This window comes from Cotesia typhae, unplaced genomic scaffold (assembly GCF_013202065.1).
Source record: "Cotesia typhae breed Kobodo isofemale line unplaced genomic scaffold, CoteBio_Ctyphae scaffold_121, whole genome shotgun sequence".
Lineage (NCBI taxonomy): Eukaryota > Metazoa > Arthropoda > Insecta > Hymenoptera > Braconidae > Cotesia > Cotesia typhae.
The window spans coordinates 1,767,185-1,786,941 of NW_027423773.1; the positions used below are offsets into that span (position 1 = coordinate 1,767,185).

General features: G+C 28.9%; 1 protein-coding gene across 5 annotated transcripts in view; it reads left to right on the plus strand.

Moving 5' to 3' along the window:
* E75 (ecdysone-induced protein 75) overlaps positions 1 to 19,757 on the plus strand; it is a 107,623-nt gene that overhangs the window by 83,008 nt on the left and 4,858 nt on the right. For 3 of the 5 annotated variants that reach the window (XM_074252491.1, XM_074252492.1, XM_074252493.1), the window contains exons 2-4: positions 5,501 to 5,589; positions 14,251 to 14,395; positions 19,312 to 19,553. In XM_074252491.1, coding sequence (XP_074108592.1) covers positions 5,501 to 5,589; positions 14,251 to 14,395; positions 19,312 to 19,553 — 476 coding nt within the window. Of the gene's footprint in view, positions 1 to 4,779; positions 5,251 to 5,500; positions 5,590 to 14,250; positions 14,396 to 17,827; positions 18,272 to 19,311; positions 19,554 to 19,757 lie in introns of those variants that run through there. The other 2 variants (XM_074252490.1, XM_074252494.1) reach the window with 2 other exon arrangements.

The following is a 19,757-nucleotide window of genomic DNA, read 5'->3' on the forward strand; positions in this document are numbered from 1 at the left end:
AACTAATTATCAACAAAAAATTTAATTTGCTATACTTTGATGTAAACCGCAAGAGAGTGCCAAAAGTAAATTATCTAGTTTAATTTTTTTAAGCAGTGTTTAGAGTATTTACAGTCAGTCTGATAACCTCCTTCAGTGGATTTTACATCTCTTTCAAATAAAAAAACCGATATATTTAATTGGCATTTGTTGTCACTGCTCCAGACTGAATTACCGACATCAGACTGTACTACATGTTCTTAAGTCAAGATGATAAAATTCAAGACAAAAAATTGTTGAAACAAAACAACTAGCTGTCTTTAAAATAATTTTCTTGGATCCAGATTGTCTCTTTAAAATACAAGAAAATTTCTTAATTATCTTGACAAAGTACAATAAAAATAAGCTTTTTGCAGGGCCCGTGCAATTTAATTATTAGACCAAGTTCATATACTTTATATATATTGTTTTAAACCATAAAAATCCTTGTTCTACACAGGACTCATGTGTTATGTAATTAAACAATAAGATAATTTTTTTAAACAATGTTTGGAGTATTTACAGTCAGTCTGATAACCACCAAATAAATTTTATTTCAGGTATAAAAACAATTAAATAATAGTAATGCTATTTAACTTATAGCAAATATTGACAGTTTAACTATTTATTTTAAAATTCAAGCTAGTCCGGGTTAATGGGATTAAAGGCAAAATAAATGACTTCTGTGGTCTGGGTCTTTTGTATGTCTATTTATAAATGATTTTTTTTCCTTGGTAAAATTTTGAAAACAATAAAAAATAGTGACGTCTGTATACTTCTGTATACTTCTGTATACTTCTTTCTGATACCCGTAGCAGGGTGAATTTTCAAAAAGAAACTACTTTAACAGTGTGACCACGGTGTCATTTTATAATAATAGAAAAGTCATTATGCTGCGGCTAACCTTTTGGGTTTATTTATTTCAAGAAATAAGGCGTGGTTGACTTCTATTCACTTTTAAGTTTTACCTATCGACCCAATCTTCACTTATAACCAAACATCTCTGTCTGAATATTTTTGGAAAAGGGTTAACCCATTTGTATTTTCTACCTCATCATTTCACGGTTTTCAATTTTAGTTAAATCCTTTGACGAATGGTCAAAAAAGTTTTAGGTAATGTAATTTTTTTATACAAATTTTTTTTTTACTATTTATTGATAGATTAATTAGACTTTAGTAATAGTTACTAAATAATTCAGTAACAAACTTTAATATTAATTGATTATTGAAAATTATTATTTTGTCAATAATTTAAAAATCGCTAAAAATTTTCCAGTAAAATAATTAATACATAAAAATAACTCTTCTACGAAAATTCATTTACAATATGAATAGTAAACCAATTACAGAAGTAAAGACACTAAGTGTATACTATATACCTATAGATAAATGTGAATCGTAGGTCGTTGCGCCTAGCGTCGTTGAACCGCGAAGAGCCCACGTTGAGAGTCTCAATAACTCTAAAGTAAGCTTATATATACATACAATGAGAGCAAAAATGAAGACAGAGCTACAAAGCTTCTGTCCGACAATAAAAAGAGTCGAGTGAGAAACAACGTGGGAAGCACGCGAATAATCGAACGTCAAGGTAAGAGTCTACGGCTACATGTATAGCAATGTTGATATATATATGTATATATATGCAGTATGCATTACTATACATGTATACAGCATACAGTAGTAAGTAGAAGAGAAATGATGGAAAGAAAAAGGAAAGAGTGCTAAAGTTTGTTCCACTAGCCGCGGCCTCGAGATGCCCTGCTCCCCATTGCCACTTTTAGCAGATGCATACATGTATAAGTCGATCAAACCTTTTATTTTTATTTTTATTTTTTTTTTTTTTATTAATATAACAATTTCATTTGATTTAACTACACCCATTCATTTTTTTCTTTCTTTATATACTGTCTTTAGATTTAACCTTTGGTTTTATTTTTTTATCGATCACACTGATAGAGGGATTTAGAAATTTATTTGGGAGAAAAAAATATTTTTTAACCATTAATGTTATTTGTTAAAGTTTAATAAATTAGTTTTTTATTCTAAATAAATTATATTAATACATGGAAAGAAAAATTTCTTGACTGGAGAACAAAATTCTTGGCTCAAGAAAATTTTCGGGTGCCTGAAGGAAGACCGAAGTTGTGTTTTGGGAGAAGTAAAAATTTTTTGAGAAATTATATTCTTGGTCGAAGTAATTTTTTCTTAATTCAAATTATCATAAATACTTGATACAATAAATTTTTATATTTGATCAACATTTTTAGATATTTTAGGGGAAGCAGCGCCACCTACTTCAGCTGAGAAAAAAATTTTCTCACCTTGAGAAAATTTTTCTAGAGAATATTTGATACCCAATTTATATTATTATTTTAGCGTGCAATTATATACATATTGAATGAAAAAAAATGATGAAATATTATTTGAGATTTTAACCAATAAAAATATTAATGAAAATTTATTACCAAGATATTTAATTTTTTTGAGCAAGAGAGAAATTTTCTCAAGACAAGAAAATTTACTTCAATCAAGAACTAAATTTTTTGGAGCAAGAGGCTGAATTTTTTTTAAATTAAGAAGGTTTTATTGACTTAAATAAATTTTCTTGGATCAAGATACGTATTTAAAGCTTCTTAAAGCAAGAAAATTAATTTTGTTGGAATAAGTGAAATTTCTTGTCAAAAAAAATTTTTTTTTCGCTCAAAAAATTATTTAGGAAGAAAAATATTTTCTTGGCTCAAGTGAACCTTTTTTTCTGTGCACTAAATCCTTTTATCAATCTAAGTAATTCTTTTGTCCGACTAATAAAGCAAAAATAAATTTCGATAATTTAATTTAATATATATATCTTTTTTATGACGAAACTCACAACACAGTTCAGTGTACTCAGTATACTATTCAAGGACTTTTCTTATTCCTGGCGATCTCTCGTGGCCTCTGACACCCGACGGTCCTTCGCCGTTATGGGAAGCCAACGTCCGGTCGTACGTGGTTGAATTGCAAAGGAAGGACATGATACTCTACGTATCAGCAAATATATATTTGCGAATTAGAGTGTGTGTGTACATACAATATATACAAGCGGAGAACTTAATAAAAAGTATAATTATACTCGTATAAATATTATATAAAAAATATAGACGAAGGTGTAATAGACTGGTGTTCTATTACGAATTGGACACTATTTTTTTTAAATTGTATCAAGTTACTCGTCTCTTTTATCAAGTTCACCGAACTCAAGTAATGTTCGGTAAACTGCAATTACTGCATTTAACGAGCCATACAATTCAATTCTGTTGAAATTTTAAATATTAAATATTAAATAATAAAAATATTTTAAGCAGATTTATCAACGTTAATATATCAATTGGAGTTACATGTGATCTGTATAACGCACTGGGATATAAATATAACGAAAAAAGTATAATGATAATAAATTACCGAGTGAAAGGATCAGAGAGCTTGATATCTATAGAAAATAAAATAAAATAAAATAAAGTGAAGAAGATGAAAACCGAGGCTGAATCAGAAAGAGTTGCTCGGGTTTAGTTGTCTCATCTTTTATTATCGTAAAAAATTTCTTTTGAAAATAATAAATATTTTATGACAATAAATTAATTTTATTTCTCCAGCTAAGAATTAAAATTGTTTAAAAATTTATTTAAATCAAAATTACAAGTGAAATATTAACTTAAAATAATTTTAGTAAAACGTAAAGATTTTTTAAGACGATTTAAAAATTTTTTAAAACTATTTTAAGACAATTTTACGATTATTTTAAGACATAAATAATTTTTATAAAAAAATTTTTCATAAAAAATTTGAGAACCAAATTTCAAAAATCTTCTCTCGGAATTTTTTTTGACGTCTTAAAAAAGTTTTAAAATATTCTTAGTTTGTGTCATGTTGAAGATGTTAAACAAACGACAATTTTAAGACGATTTTTTTATAATATATTATTCAAAGACCCTGTTATTGGCGATTTGGCTGTTGGATCGTGTAAAAAAAAAAAAAAAAAAAAAAAAAAGAAAAAAATAAATAAATAAATAAATAAAATAAATTTTTTGAAAACAAATTTCCCCTCAATGTATCATAATCTGTTAGTAAACCTCAAGAAAGACAAGATCAAACAAACTCTGCAGCATGATGAGGATGATGAGAGATAAAGAGTAGCGCCTACTCGTGGTAGCTGAAGCAATAGAGAGCAAGAAAGAGAAGAATCCCTGTAGCAAAGCGTGTGAGCAAGAAGAAAGAGCCTAGAGATTCTGGCCTTGGCCGTTGCCGGCGAGTAATTCAGTCAAGGTTTCGGGCGATGAACTTGTCGGTAGGAAGGAGGCCCCTGGGTGGTGGGGTTCTAGCAGCCAACCAGAAGCCCGGGATGCTCCCCGAGTGAATTTTGATTGGGCATGTTGATGTTGTGTCGGGGCCCGGTGTTGTCAGTGACCTCCAGGACTGAAAATACGATCAACAAGCCTGTGCTAATGTAACAGAGCAGAGGGTTCCTGTACTGAGTGTACTGTGTACTCAGCGAGCAGCTTTTCCAGTCCCTCTCCTCTTGTCTACTTACACTAAGTTGCCGCTGGTGTAAGTAACTCACAGCACCATCAGTATAGCAAGTTCTGGCTGCTGGTAGCTTTACCCCCCCCACCACTGGCACACCAGACCGTCAACACGATCACTAGCAAGGGTGTACAGGCTACAAGCTAGTCAGGTAACCATTACCGCCTGGCATCAACCTCCAGTCAGACGAACGCGAGCCTCCCTCGAGCGAAGACTCACTTTCACTATCTTGTCTCTTTTCCCGGTCATTTTTTCGGGCTTTTGTTTGTATTTTTATCACTAATTTTGTTTATTGTGTGGAATATTCGTTGATCATACTGTGCAGTGCTGTGGCTAAGTGCTATGTGTGCTTTAACACCGGATTTAAAAACACCTAAGAGGATTTAATGATTATTGAGTTATTATTGGCTGACAGTACGATTGACCAATCGATGCAGCCCTGGTACGACACCATGATCTTGACACCGGACAGCAGCATTCATCAGGGAAACCTGGTAACCTCTGTCCCCGGCTCGCCGGTGTCCGTTCCGTCCACTAAATCCTCCTCCAGACCCTCCAGTGTCACAATGTCTAGTCCTTATCACATCGCACAGGTCCCACATGTCGTTCCTAATATGCCTACCATGGACTCTACTGTCTCTTCCGCCAGACCTGAACCTGAATTAAATATAGGTAATTTTTTTTTCGGGGAAATTTTTGCCATTTTTTTTTTTTTTTTTTTTTACTTCTATCATTAAACTACTGACTAATAATCACTCTGCGTGACAGAGTGAAAGCAGAAAGTTGTAATACACGATGCTGTAACTCTGGTGAACTGGAGAAAGTACTTAAACTCTTTTTCTCTCCTTTCTCTTGGTATACGCTAGCGCACACGTGCTTTTATTTTTAAGATTCATTTTTTCCTTTTTTTTATTTGTTGCAGAATTTGATGGCACGACTGTTTTATGTCGAGTTTGCGGAGATAAAGCTTCTGGGTTTCACTATGGTGTACACTCCTGTGAAGGATGCAAGGTAAGATTTTTTTTACATTAAAAAAAAAAAAAAATTATTTTTCTTGGGTCAAAAAAATTATTTTAAAAATTTTTCTTCGGGTCAAAAAAAATTTTTTAAACTCAAGAAAATTTAAGCTTATTTTTTTTTTTTTTAATGACTAATCAATCTTTAGAGCAATGACTTGGTAATTAAATTCAATCTATCTCTTAGAATGTTTTAAGTAAACTCTCCTTTTTTCACGCGAAAGTACCTGGTTTTTCTATTCTATAACCAGCCTGTTGTATTTGCGGAGGTGAAAGTATTTTCTAAGCGGTCTTTTTATTTATAAATTATTATTTTTGCGCTATAAATGTTTCATTGCGAGAGAGAAGGTTGAATTTTTTTTTTACAAGTATTTAGAAATTTAGATTTTTGTTACTAAATATTGTGTATTAGTCTTGGATTTTTACAAAAAAAAATTTACATTGTAAATATTAAGTTAATTTCACTTTTAAGTGTTGTAAAAAGTCTTCATTGATATTTAGATTTTTTTTTATAACTCTTTCATAATTTTGGATTTTATTTTTATTTATTTTGAGTTTAAAAATTTTTTTTAAATTAAATTTATTTATAAATTGCTTAAATAATTTTTTTTGATCTCAATTTAATCTAAATAAATCATTTTTATTCAATTCAAAAAAATTTTATTTAATAAAAATGAATGATTTTTATTAATTTTTAAATTAAAAATATTATTAGTAAAATTTTAAATATTTTTTTAAGCTTGAAAAAAAATTTTTAATTCAAAAAATTAATTTTTAAATTAAAAAAAATTTAATTAAATAAAAATGAATGATTTTTATAAATTTTTAAACTAAAAAAAAAAATATTAATAAAATTTTAAATATTTTCTTGAGCTTAAAAAAAATTTTTTAATACAAAAAAATGTAATAATAACTATTTAAAATAATTAGTGTGATTGAATGTGATGATAAGCGGTTAAAAAAATATAAAAATAAATAAAGTTGTCGACCTGACTCCGTGTAAAATAATATTCCTGGAGTGACCAAGGTTTAAGGAAGCTCGTTAATAAATGTTACTTGCCAGATGACCCTCAAAAAACTATTAACTCATTGGCATGACCGTATAAAACCGTCAAGGTCCATACCACTTGGAATATCATCCAGTCATTCTGACATTTCGTTAAAAACTTATCTTTCCGGAAGAGAACAAAAAAAATACAGCCCAAAAATTTTTTTAACTAGTCATGACCGTTTCAATTTTTTACCAAGGACAATATAAATTCATCTTCGAAACCAGAGACATCCGCGTGACCCATCTTCCCCCTCCCTGATGAGGAGCATCTCAAGGCGGAAATTTGCGGTGGCCCAGACTCACTATTAGAGAGAGTGAAATCTATTATGTATAAATACGACCTCGAAATCACAATACATTTAAACGCGCTTACGCAAACTAACACACAAACCGAGGAACCAAATGTGGCAAATTCATTTTTTTTTTTTTTCTAAATTTCTTTCACCTTGTCACTTTTCTGAAAGCAGAGTAAACTTGTAAAGACGCTTCAGGTATAATTTTTTCCTCAAAGATCCAGATTATTTTTATGGACGATCATTGATCATCGATTATCTTCATGGCCTAAAATTTGTTATTGTATTCTATCATTCTAAAATTCACGGAAAAGCTTTAATAAATACCATTTAAAATTGTAATAAAAGCTATTTAAATGTCTGAAATATTTAATAATTCTAAAGTCAATTTTTATCATTTTGCATATTCAAAAAAATTGGTAATTACGCAGAAGTGGGCTTAAATAATTAAATTTAATTATTAATTATTTGTGAAAATTTTTTTTAAAAAAAATTGATTAAATTTTTTTAAAAAAATTTTTTATACAAAGTAAAAATATCTAAAATGTTTAAAAAATTTTTGTAGAATTTTAAAATTAAAAATTGTGAGAGTAAATTTATTATTATAAAAAAAAAAAAAAACTAAAAAAAAAAATTCTTTACTAAAGTGTAAATTTTTTTGACTCAAGAAAATATTAAAGAAGATTGAAAATTTCTTGAATGAAGTTTCTTGAGTCTCAAAAAAATTTTCTTGAGCCAAGAAAATTTTTTTTTGCTCCAAAATAACTTTCAATTTCCTTAAAATTATTTTGGCGCAAGAAATTGATTTTTTGTGAGTACTTTTTATCATAAATTTGAAAAAAGATCAACTTTTCGATTTTTTACACTCAAAAATAGGAAAAGCTTCACTTCTGCATAATTCTCAAAAATTCTCACGAAAAGTTATTAAATTTTTATACACAAAAAAAAATTGAATCAAGTAAATAATTTTCTTAATTCTTACTTAAGTAAAAAAATTCTTAAACTAAGAAATTTTTCTTGGTTTAATTAAATTAAATTTAATTAAAAAATTTTCCGTCTTAATTCAAGACACTGAAACTTTTCAAAATTATTTCCTCGGTTCAAGAATTTTTTTCTTGATTCAAATTAATTTTTTTTTGTGTGTAGAAAGAGTTTTGAATTTAAAATTGCCAGCATTAATTTTTACTAAGTAAAATATTAAATTTTAACCGCAATAATAAAAACAAAACTATAATAATTGCCTCAGAAATTTTTACAATTTTTATTATTTTTAAAACGCTTCAAAAAAATTTTTTAAAATATTAAATTATAAATTTTTTAAAATTTAGCATTTTAATATTTAATAAATTTAATAATTCAATTTTTACCACGTTAAAAATTGAACTATTATTTAAAAAAAAAAAAAAAATTTTTTTTCTATAAATTTTTGCATACATCAGATAAATTCGTTGAATTATTAATGATTGTACAGAATATTAAAAAAAAAAAAATAAGGAAAATTTTTTATTGGTGTAGTATTTTTTTGCGAAACGGTTTTTTTGCACGATTGGCAATTACTTCTCGAAGGCCGTCAAGTCAACGTCCTCGTGGTCTTGGCGAAGTGCTGGCAGAGGGGAAGTGTGGGAAGGAATAGGTTAAGAGTAAATAAGAAGGGGAAGTAAAAATAATAAAAATAATATAATGGCGTATTTGCAGACTCCCCACTACTTGTAGCAATCCCCTTCTCTCTTAAACATTGCGCGTTTACCTGGTACTTTAGATCAGCGAACTTTCAGATGCCTCTCAGCACTCTTACTGTTACTATCTTATCATATTTATGCTGTAATTATTTTAAGAACTTTAAATGAAGTAAATAAAGTAAATATTTTGTACCAATTTTTGGGTACAACAAATATTGGGCTGTTCCAACAGAGAGCGCTTCATTGTACGGCGACCTTTTTGACCAGAAAATAATCGGTGAAACTTTAAAAAATATTTTTCGCAGCGGGAATAGAAAAGGTTTTTCATCTAGGCCACAGAAAATAAGATCAAAGAGCCCATTGAGTGGTTTGATGATCCGAAGAATGGGATCCAGACTCAGGTAGAGATCTTTTTCAGATGAAAAGATTTTTGTTGCAGCTATAGTTGACAAAAAGAAAGTTTTGGAAATTAAAAAAATTTAATTGTGAAATAATAATACGAAAAAAAAAAAAATATAAAACAACTTAACTGATAGAAGGATTAGGTCTATTTAATAAAATTTAATAATACGGCTGGCCAATTTCAAAACACACACAGATAAAAAAATTTAATTGAATTAAGTAAATAATTTTGAAGAAAAATTTTTAGACTAAGAAATTTTTCTTGATTTAAATAAATTTTATTTGATTCAAAAATTTTTCCTCTTGATCTAATTTAAATTTTTTTTCTGTGCAGCAATTGACAATTTTAAGATTTTCAAAAATTTTTCTTATTTAATATTGATTAAAATTTTGGTTCTTTCTCTTCTTCCTTTGAATGTATTTTAGCTACAGACAATAACGAAGATAGGTTAACACTTATTGCGCGAATATTAACCTGCTCGCTAGCGGTCGGAATTATTTTATGACACAAATAAGTTGAGCTTAACTATAACTCAAAGTTAAACGACAAATACTATTAAAGTATCGTAAAATGTTTTGACCAAGTCGTGGAAAGGGAAGAGAACGCGGAAGAGTATTGGGTATATCTTTGCTGAGAGACTAGGTCGCTCGGTCGTACTAGTGTTGCACCAGCATATTTTGATGATCATTCGTGCGTGTTTTTAAAATTATTCTTTTCTAATAAGTTTTATGGTAGAAAATAAAAAAATTTAGATTTTTTTAAAAAATTTCACTGCAGAAAAAAATTAATTTTTTAACATATTTTTCATTATTATTGCAAATAAAAAAATTTTTAGACTTGAATTTAAAAATTTTCAATTTTTATTGTTACAAGAAAAAAAATTTTTTAAGTAAAATATAAAAATTATTATCAATTTTGTAATATGAAATTTAATTTTTTTTAAATAAAAAAAAAATGTATTTAAAAAAAAAAATACTAAAGAACTTTTGTCAAAAATCAATTAAAACAAAAAAAAAATTTTTATTTTTTTTTAAATTTTTTTAATAAATTAATTATAAAAAAAAAAATTTTAATCAAAATATAAAAATTAATCTTTTGAAAAAAAAATTAATTTTTTTTAAATTTCAAAACAAAAATTTATTTTTTCAAAATAAAAAATTGCTTAAAAATAAAATTTAAAAAAATTTTGAAGCAAAAAAATTGTTAAAAATTTTAAAGCAAAAAAATTACTAAAAAATAAAATTGTTAAAAATTTAAAAGCAAAAAAAATTTCTTACTCCAAAAATTCGTTGATATTTTTCCGTAAAAATTTTTTTTCTCTTTGCAAGAATTAATGACAAGTTATAATTAGAGTATCTTAAACAGTTGTCTGTTTTTTTAGTCATAAAATCGAAGCCAGAAAGTTTAAAATACTCGAGATGAGTGTACACACCTGAAATAGAATAACGAGATCAATACAAAAGGAGGGTGTGTATCCCGGTCAATCGCTTGGGTTTTTACGGAGGGTTGAAATGAGGCTCGAGGGTGCATTAACCCTCCGGTTGTCGACCTCGCGAACCAGATACGTCACCCTCGCGTTTTCCTATAGAGGATAGACAGTAATATACAAACTGTAGAATATAGAATATATATATATATATATATATATATATATATATATATATATATATATATATATATTTGTAGTGTGTTGCTTATTGCTCGGTGTGTATAGTGGCTATTCCCTCGTTTCTCCCACTAGCAGCAGCACGCCATCACTTTTGATGTCGTAACGAGTCGTGATCTCATTTTCATTTGATTGCGCGCGCGGGTATTTTGGTGCTGCCACGAGGGTTAGTGACCCCTTATGCATCTACAACACAATCAGGTCATCCGCTTATTATTGTAGTAGGTGTTCTCCGCGTGATATCTACGGAAGTCAAAAGATAGATAACTCAACTCTATTTTATTGCTATAATTTTTCACTCACTTAAATAATTGCTTAATTTCAATTATTGATCTAATTAGCGATCAAAAATCCTCCCAGATTTATTTTCGGACAATTAAATCATTGAATTTATTATTAATTAATTAGCGATGGATTAATCATGGACCTCACCGGGGAATTCCATAAAAAAAGGCAAAGTTGAGGCTACGAAGCAACCAAAGAGGATGACCGGAGATAGACCATGCCAAATAAAGCGATCACCGGGATATCTGTTCTAAGTGTGCTGTATTATACACCGGGGTACTAATTCTTGTAGGCCGTATTCTTTGCGGTGAATGCCCTCGAGGAAGAGTGCGGTGATGCACGTTTATTCGCGCATGCGCAGATCTTATACGTACATCACCGTTATTTAGTTTCGCGGGCTCCCGAGTTGCTCTTCCTCCCCCGCCCTTATTCAATGTTCCCCTAGCCAATCTGCTGTATATGCATGTAGCCGTAGGTTTACTTGTCCTAAGACCCCTTCCACTTAGCGATATGCCGCGAGAGCATAGTGGCGGTCGCATGCGGCTCCGGTCATTGCCCTCAGCTCTCAAGTATTCCCAGTGAATCCCATACTTTGTAATCTTTTAACTCTCGGCAGTACTGGTCATAAACCAATCTTTGCTCTTCTTACTTCTCTTCCTATTCTCTTCCTCGGTCTGTCTCATTTTCTAGTATCTATTTTATTTTACACTTTATGCAGGCTTTTCATTTCATAAATATGTTAATAGTTCTAAATTTAGTGTACTTTTTTTAATATTGACATTTTTAAAGATATAAGCTCATCCTGATGTTACACTCATCAAGAGCTTTCATTTGAGTACCCACATGTATTTTTTATATATTTTTCATATATTCATATATATATGAATATATAAAAATATATAAAATATATGAAAAATTGATGTGGGTACTCAAATGAAAGGTCTCGATGAGTGTAACATCGGGATGAGCTTAAATCTTAAAAAATGTCAATATTTCACAAGATAAAAGGTAATTTCTTAATTATCTATCTAGAGGAAGAAATTTCACTAAAAAAAACTGATTTTATCATACGATTATTCTGGAAAAATTTTTTCTTATTAATATAGATTATTATTCAACTGCTCCAATTTAAAAAAAAAATAATAAATTAATCTCTTTGTTAATTTAATAAAAAAAAATAATAATCGTACGTCTGTGTAAATATTTATATTAAAAATAATAAATGATATATATTTATAAATGACTTGAGACAAATTATAAAAGTGTTTGCCCTCTGACCTAGTTACTGAATAGATTGAGAAATCGATACACTAAAACCCTTCGTCACTCTTCCCGTTGGTTTCTCCACATACTGCTAGGTTCATCCAGGGTTGCTGCCCTCGTCCGGGCATTTAATACATCTCCCTCCTCCCAAAATAAAAAATTCAAACAAATATATTTTTGCAACAGTTAAAAATGTTAATAACATTTTTATTGAAAATTTTTAATAAAAATTCTAATCACCTGTTTGCCGGGAACAAGTCATTGAAGTTGTATGTTATTAATTCTGGAATTATCTCAGGTACGGTGAAGCCTCAGGAGCTATATAGCTGTAGCTGATCGGGAGCGGTCGGCGCCGCTGGAGTCAACGGTACTTCGCTCTCGCTCGGTGCACGTTGAGGTAGGCGAGGTCGCGAATATGACGTCACGTTTGAAGTTAGAAGTCACTCGCTTTTAAAATATCAAAAATTTTAGAATTTTTTTGCAATAATTTTCTGCTGAAAAAAAAAAAAATAAGAAAAATTGGAAATTTTTATTGCAATTTATAATTTTTGGTTTAATTTAATTAATAAAAAATTATAAACTGATAAATTATTGAGATATGAAATTATTTTGGTTAAAATTATTTTCTTCACGTGATTCTCGCTGTCCTAGTTTATATTTAATGCCCGAAATCCCTGTTGCATAATCTACTTCCTCGAGCTCGTGCGATCCCAGCTGAGGTCGATGACCGATAGTCCGCTAGAACATTCGTATCTCAGAGAACGTCATTGTCACAAGACTAATCGTTAATTATATTTATTTCTAAGTAACCGTGATTCACCTGCTGTATACTAAAGTCCATTTTTGTCTATTTACTTTTTTTTATTAATTACTTAATAATTAAATAAATAAATTTTTTTAATAATTTTATTTATAGAAAATTATAAAAAAATTTGTCTTAAAAATTTTTATAACAAATTAATTGCAATACAAAATAAAAAAAAAATTTTTTAATAATTTTATTTATAGAAAATTATAAAAAAATTTTTTTTTATTAAATTTCAGTTTCTAAAAAAAAAAAATAATAATATTACCACGTGGAGATGCTGATGATCTATAAATATTCCAAAATCCCAAAGTAAAACCCATGAGACATATTTATATGCGCGGAAATAAATATAAAAGTCCGTACAGTCGATCGAGTAGATCAAAAAGTTGAATATTAATTAATGAAAGCCTCGTAATAGTAACTATTTATATAAATATGATGGCAGCTATTCCTGAGGTGCAAGAACAAGAGGTATGGTCTAGCAAAACGTGATAATCATAACAGTGCAGGGGGCGCGAAAAACCCGTTAGTAGAGCGGCACTCGTACTCTTGATAGTTGGTGATGGTAGAGCTCGAGATCGGGTATGTATGACTCGGAGGTGGGTAAATGTTCTCTCTTCGGTACGTAGGGTGAGCAGGGGGTGGTGAGGGGTGGAGGGAGAATGCACACCAAGCGCACGAGCGAGACCCAAACGTTACGCGCAGGGGACTCTCACTTTCACGCGGTGAACTGCGGGTGAATGTCCGGGAATTGGGTCAGAAGGCCCCCACCCTGCCCGGTGCCAACGGCAATTTGCTGAGGCTCCTATCCTCACTGTGCTAGAGTAAACCAGTCGACTGACAAGCCTCGATACAAACGGTTGCTTCTTCAAACAAAGATTCCTTCTTACTCCAATTTATTTATCAATTGCTCCTCAATCCACATCTGGATAATAAAATCTCACACATCTGGTGACAGTGACTGTGTTTCAGTTTTTGTGATTGATTAATTACTAATTTATTATTGATCAGATTTCGAAGATTTTTCTTCGCTCGACAACTTTATTTATTTTTTTTTTTTTTGTTTGTTATTTTTTATTTTATATTGACACATGGGGTGCTTGTGCGAATGTGATATAGCTCCTAGAGCGGGTAGCGCTTGTTCCTCTGAATCTTCCTCCGACAGTGATAGCCAAACTGACGAATCTTTTATTGGATGTGATTCACAGGGATTCTTTCGAAGGAGTATTCAACAAAAAATACAATATCGCCCCTGCACCAAAAATCAACAGTGCAGCATTTTGAGAATCAACAGGAATCGCTGTCAATACTGCAGACTTAAGAAGTGCATCGCTGTAGGCATGAGTCGAGATGGTAAGTTTTTTTTTTTTATTCATTTTTAATACTAATAAATAATCTAAAGGATGAATCATGCTTCAATTTTAATTGATACACAGAAAAAATTTTTCTTCTTGATTTTATTAAAAAATTTAGTCATTTATTAGGAGACAAAAATTATTTATAATTAAATTTTCAGACTTTGAAAAAAATTAATAATTTATCTAAAATTTTTGTAATTTAGTCATTTTTTAGGGTACAAAAATAACTTAAAATTAAATGTTTAGACTTTGAAAAAAATTTATAAATTATTTATTTATGCGTTTGCTCCAAAAATTAGATTATTATTTTTTTTAGCATAACACAATAACAAATTTTGTATTAAAAATTTTTATGTTAAATATTTAACAATATAAAAATTTTTAACCCAAAAAAATCAATTTTTTGTCAACTAAATTTACAAAAAAAAAATTTTTTTAAATATTAATACAATTTTGTAGAATTTTAATAAATAAAATGAAATTTTTATTTTTATCTACAAAAACTTTTAAAATAAAATTACATTAATTAATAATTATTATCATTAATAATAAATAAAATTTTTTAATAAATTTTTTACCCGCTTTTTTTAAATTTGTTTGAAAAAATTTATAAAATTTATTTTAACATAAAAAAAATAATTTTTCTCTTGATTAAATTTAATTTTTTTTACAAAAAAATTTATAAAAAAAAATAAATTTAATACAAAAATAAAATAATTTAAAGGTAAAAGGGCTCAATAACATTACGGATATTATAGAAATTTGGGTTAAGAGGTTATTGACCATTTACGCAATATTCTGAGCGACACGGACTGTCGCAACTGGCGAAAGTGTCTGTACGAGAAAGTATCAACAGTAATGTAATGTAACAGGCGATGTAAAATTAAAAAAACATACGATAAATAATAAATTACAATAATGATTATTTGTTACATAAAACCATAAAAAAAAAAAAAAAGTTGCGAAAAAAGAACCGCGACCCGCGAATGACCTGAGGTTCAATGACCTCCCCCATTTTTAATATTGATTCAATTAATTGGTAATCATAAAAAATTCTTATCAATATGTGTCAGTTGATAAATTATTAATGAATTTAAATTCTAAAATAATCTCAAAATATTTTTTTTTTTTTATCAAGTCGGATAATTAATAATTAAGATCAGTCATCAATTAATTAATTAATTAATTTATCAATTATTTAATTAATAATTTATCAATTATTAATTTATCAGTGATCACTAATAAGCTAAAAGAGACACGTAAAAGCTCGCGGGGTCAATAGACGACGTAGCCTGGATAAGCACTGACGGCCTGACGGCTTGGCGTCAGTAGAAAGAGTACCGCTACGCCGACGCCGAGTTTTCTGTCCTTATCAATCTCAACTCGTGCAGTATCACCACCCCCTCTCCTCCCACTGAGCTCCCACGGAGGTTATTTGGTAGCTGCTCGAATCTTCTATGCCATACGTATCTCGGTTCGATGTTCGTTCTTCGGTCTGTGCTCCGCTCCCACTCTAAGCCCCAGCGTACGCTGACACGTGGCGCTACGACGAGAACGGAGACCTCGCGAACTTTCTGTCTCAATTGCTGTACACACTCCCCACTATTGCCTCTTATCGATATACTTTCCCCCTCCTTAGGGGTACTTGCATTCCCCGATGCCCCCTTTTCGTAAAGCGACACATTGATATCAAATCCGTCGACGCATACCCGAGTTTATGACTAGTATAGGGTTCATCTACGTGACAGCGGGCTTGCTGAGTAATAAATACCTTCGCTCTTTATTGATAATGAGTTATGTTATTTAGTTTGAAAAAAATTAGCAATTTTGTGATTGAAAATTTTTAAACATTTTTTTCTTTTATTTTAAAATTTTTAATTAAATTTAAAAATTGAAAAAAAATTTTTTTTTTTATTTTAAAATTTTTAATTAAATTTTTTTTTAATTTTAAAATTTGAAATTTAGAAAAAATCTTTTTGGATAGACTTTTTGCGGTTTTTTGTTTAAAAAATTTTTTTAACAAAAAAATTGAATTTTTTGAACTAAGAAAGTTAATTTGTTTAAAATTTGAATTTTTAAATTAAAAAAAATTTTTTTAGAGAGTTTATTTATGGTTTTTTGTGTAATAATTTTTACAACAAGAAAATTTAAGGTAAAATTGAATTTATTAAGCTTTAAGAAGTTAATTTGTTGAAAATTTTAATTTTAAAATTGAAAAAAAAATTTTTTGGAGACTATTTGCGGTTTTTTGTTTAAAAAATTTTTTTAACAAGAAAATTCATGAAAAAATTGAATTTTTTTAAACTAAAAAGTTGATTTGTTAAAAATTGTAATTTTTAAATAGACAACTTGTAAATTTTTATCCAAAATAATTTTTTTTTCAATTTAAAAATTTTTTTCTCAGTTTAAAAATAAATTGGTAAGAATTTTATTATTTTTCTAAAAATTAATTACTATAAAATTTTTTTAAAATTAAAAAAAGCAATTTTATATTTTTATACAAGCTTTGCATTTACTGATTTACAATAAAAATGTCAAAAATATGAAAAAAATTCTTACAAATATATTTTTACACTGAAAAAAAAAATTTTTTTTTCAAAAAATTGATCAATTTTTACTGTAAATAATTTTTCTTCTTAAAATCTTAAGCAATTTTATTTTTTATCTAAAGAAATAAAAATTTTTCTCACAGTAATTTTCCAAAAAAAAAAAATCGTCTGAAGAATTTTAAATTAGTAAATTTAATTTACTCCAAAATTTTTTCCACCTCAAAAATTACAGTAAGAAAAAATATTTTTTATTTTTATTAAAAAAATAAAACAATTTAAAATTGCTAATTTTTTTCAAAAAAAAAAAAAAAAAAATGAATAAATTTTTCTTTCCACCAATTAATCACCGCAAAGAATAATTAATAACAGTAATAAAAAAAAAAAAAAAAAAATACTTTACATTCACATATGATGAAAATAAGGAGAAATAAGTTCAAGGAAGTATTAAAACACCTCAGAGGGTCGTGGAAGGTCACCCTTAGGGGTGAGTTACCCTAAAAAGTAAAAAGAAGTCCCAGAATACGGGTGAATAAAAAAAAAAAAGGCTAGATAGAGAATCGTCGGCTTGTTGAACGTTCTATTTGTAAAGCAGCTGGTTGGGTTTAATTTATTATTATTATTATTATTATTATTATTATTATTATTATTATTGTTATTATTGTTATTATTTTTATAGAGATGTACACACAAGTATATAGGTCGGTGGTACGCCTCACGCGGCTACCACTGAAACCAAGTTCAAGGCCAAAGGCTCGGTAAAGGCCACAATCAGCTCGCGGCGAAGCGGGAGGGAGGGGGAGCGCGGTGATAGGTGAATAAGTGGGGGCGGGATCTTATGGGGAAGGGGGATTGTTGAACGCAACTCGCGGTCGCGGGACGTCATTTAGTTGGCGGTGATGCTGTCTCGCGTAACTACGTGCTGTCTCGTCCCGTCTTTTATTAACGCAAATGTGCGCTTGAGTTTACATGCGGTAAATCGTACCTGCCATTTTTACGCTCGGAGTGACTTGAGTTATTGAGTCAGCCGGTACACACACACAACCCTTTTTGTTATTTTTTGTGGTTACTGTTTTTTTGTTATTGTGATTAATTATATTTATATATATTTTTATATATTTATCGAGTGGATTTAAACTATCAATGTGGAGTGTTTGTTTTTTACGCGGGACAGTGCTCGCTTGGATAACAACCTCTTATTACTGGTTTAAAATTTTTAATTCATAAATTGTTTATGAAAATTTTACTCATGCCCAAAATTATGGGAGACGAGTTACCTATCCTCAAGGGGATCCTTAATGGTGTTGTCAACTATCATAATGCACGTAGGTGTCCTTTTTATTGATAATGTTGACAGTGGAAGGATTTGAAATTTTATTTTAGTTAAAAAAAAGACAAAATTAAATTTTTATTGAAAAAAAATAATTATCAGTTTTAAATCAGCTGACATTTAATTTTTTTTTATTATTATCGTTAAAAAAAAAATATTTGTAAAAAATTTTCAATTTTAATTTTTAAAAGTGAAAGTTTTTAATTTTTTATTTAAAAATTTAAAAAATTGAGAAATTTTAGAAAATTTTTATAAAAAAAATTTTGAATGTAAAAATTAAAAAAAAATCATTAATGAAAATTTTTTAAGCAATTAAATTATTATGAAAAAAATTTTTTTTTAATTTTTAGTAAAAATTTTTTTAAGTATTTTTTTTATTGTAATTAATTTGTTATAAAAATTTTTAAAATTGACAGCTGTCAGCTAACTTAATTATTATAATTATTAATTAAAATTTTTTTTAATTATTATTGGAAATTTTTTAAAGAATTTTTTTTTTTTTATAATTAATTTTTCATAAAAATAAAAAAAAAAATGTACTAAAAATCTAAAAAAATTGTTCAATATTAAATTAATAATAATAAAAATAAATAAAAAATAAACAATTGTTGACTTTCAATTAAGAATCGGGGACTTTCCATAATATAACCGGGAATACTTTCATCTGTTGTGAAAGTTTCGCTCTCGCTTTCCCTCTTTTCAATTCCAGATGCAATGACTCGGTACTTGATGATACTAAAACGTAGTTTATAAAATAAAAATCCAGAATAAAAAATTAATTAAATTGTTACACATTGAATTGTATTGTATTGACTTTGCATTGCGGAAATATTTAAACTCTTACAGTTTTAACTTGTCACGCGATACGACAAACCATGGTTGTCTCTGAAGGTTATTTAACTTCCCTGGTCTCGACCCTGCGCTCATGATTCATCCATTGATTATATACCATTAACAATTCATCGTGCAACTATATTTTCCTTTAAAATCAATGACAATTATTAATAAAAAAAATGTTTATTTTTATTGTTCCAGCGGTTCGATTCGGCCGTGTGCCAAAGCGTGAAAAAGCCCGAATTCTGGCAGCGATGCAGCAGAGTTCCCATAGTCGTTCCCAAGAGAAAGCAGTTGCTGCCGAACTGGAGGATGAACAGCGTCTTCTAGCGACAGTAGTGCGTGCTCACCTTGACACATGTGATTTTACCCGCGATAAGGTCGCTCCGGTACTCACAAGGGCACGAGAAACACCCAATTATACAGCCTGCCCACCAACCTTGGTAAGTGCCCGTCATTCATAAATTTTATCATTTTTTACTAGAAATCTAGAGTCACTATTCTACTTCCGAGATTTAGAAATTTTTAATAAGAAAATTATTTTTTTATCATCATTTTAGTAGTTTAAATAAATTTTAAAAATAATTGTGCTGTCACAGGATCAATTATAAATAATTTAATGGACCGAATAAATTTATAGAATCAAC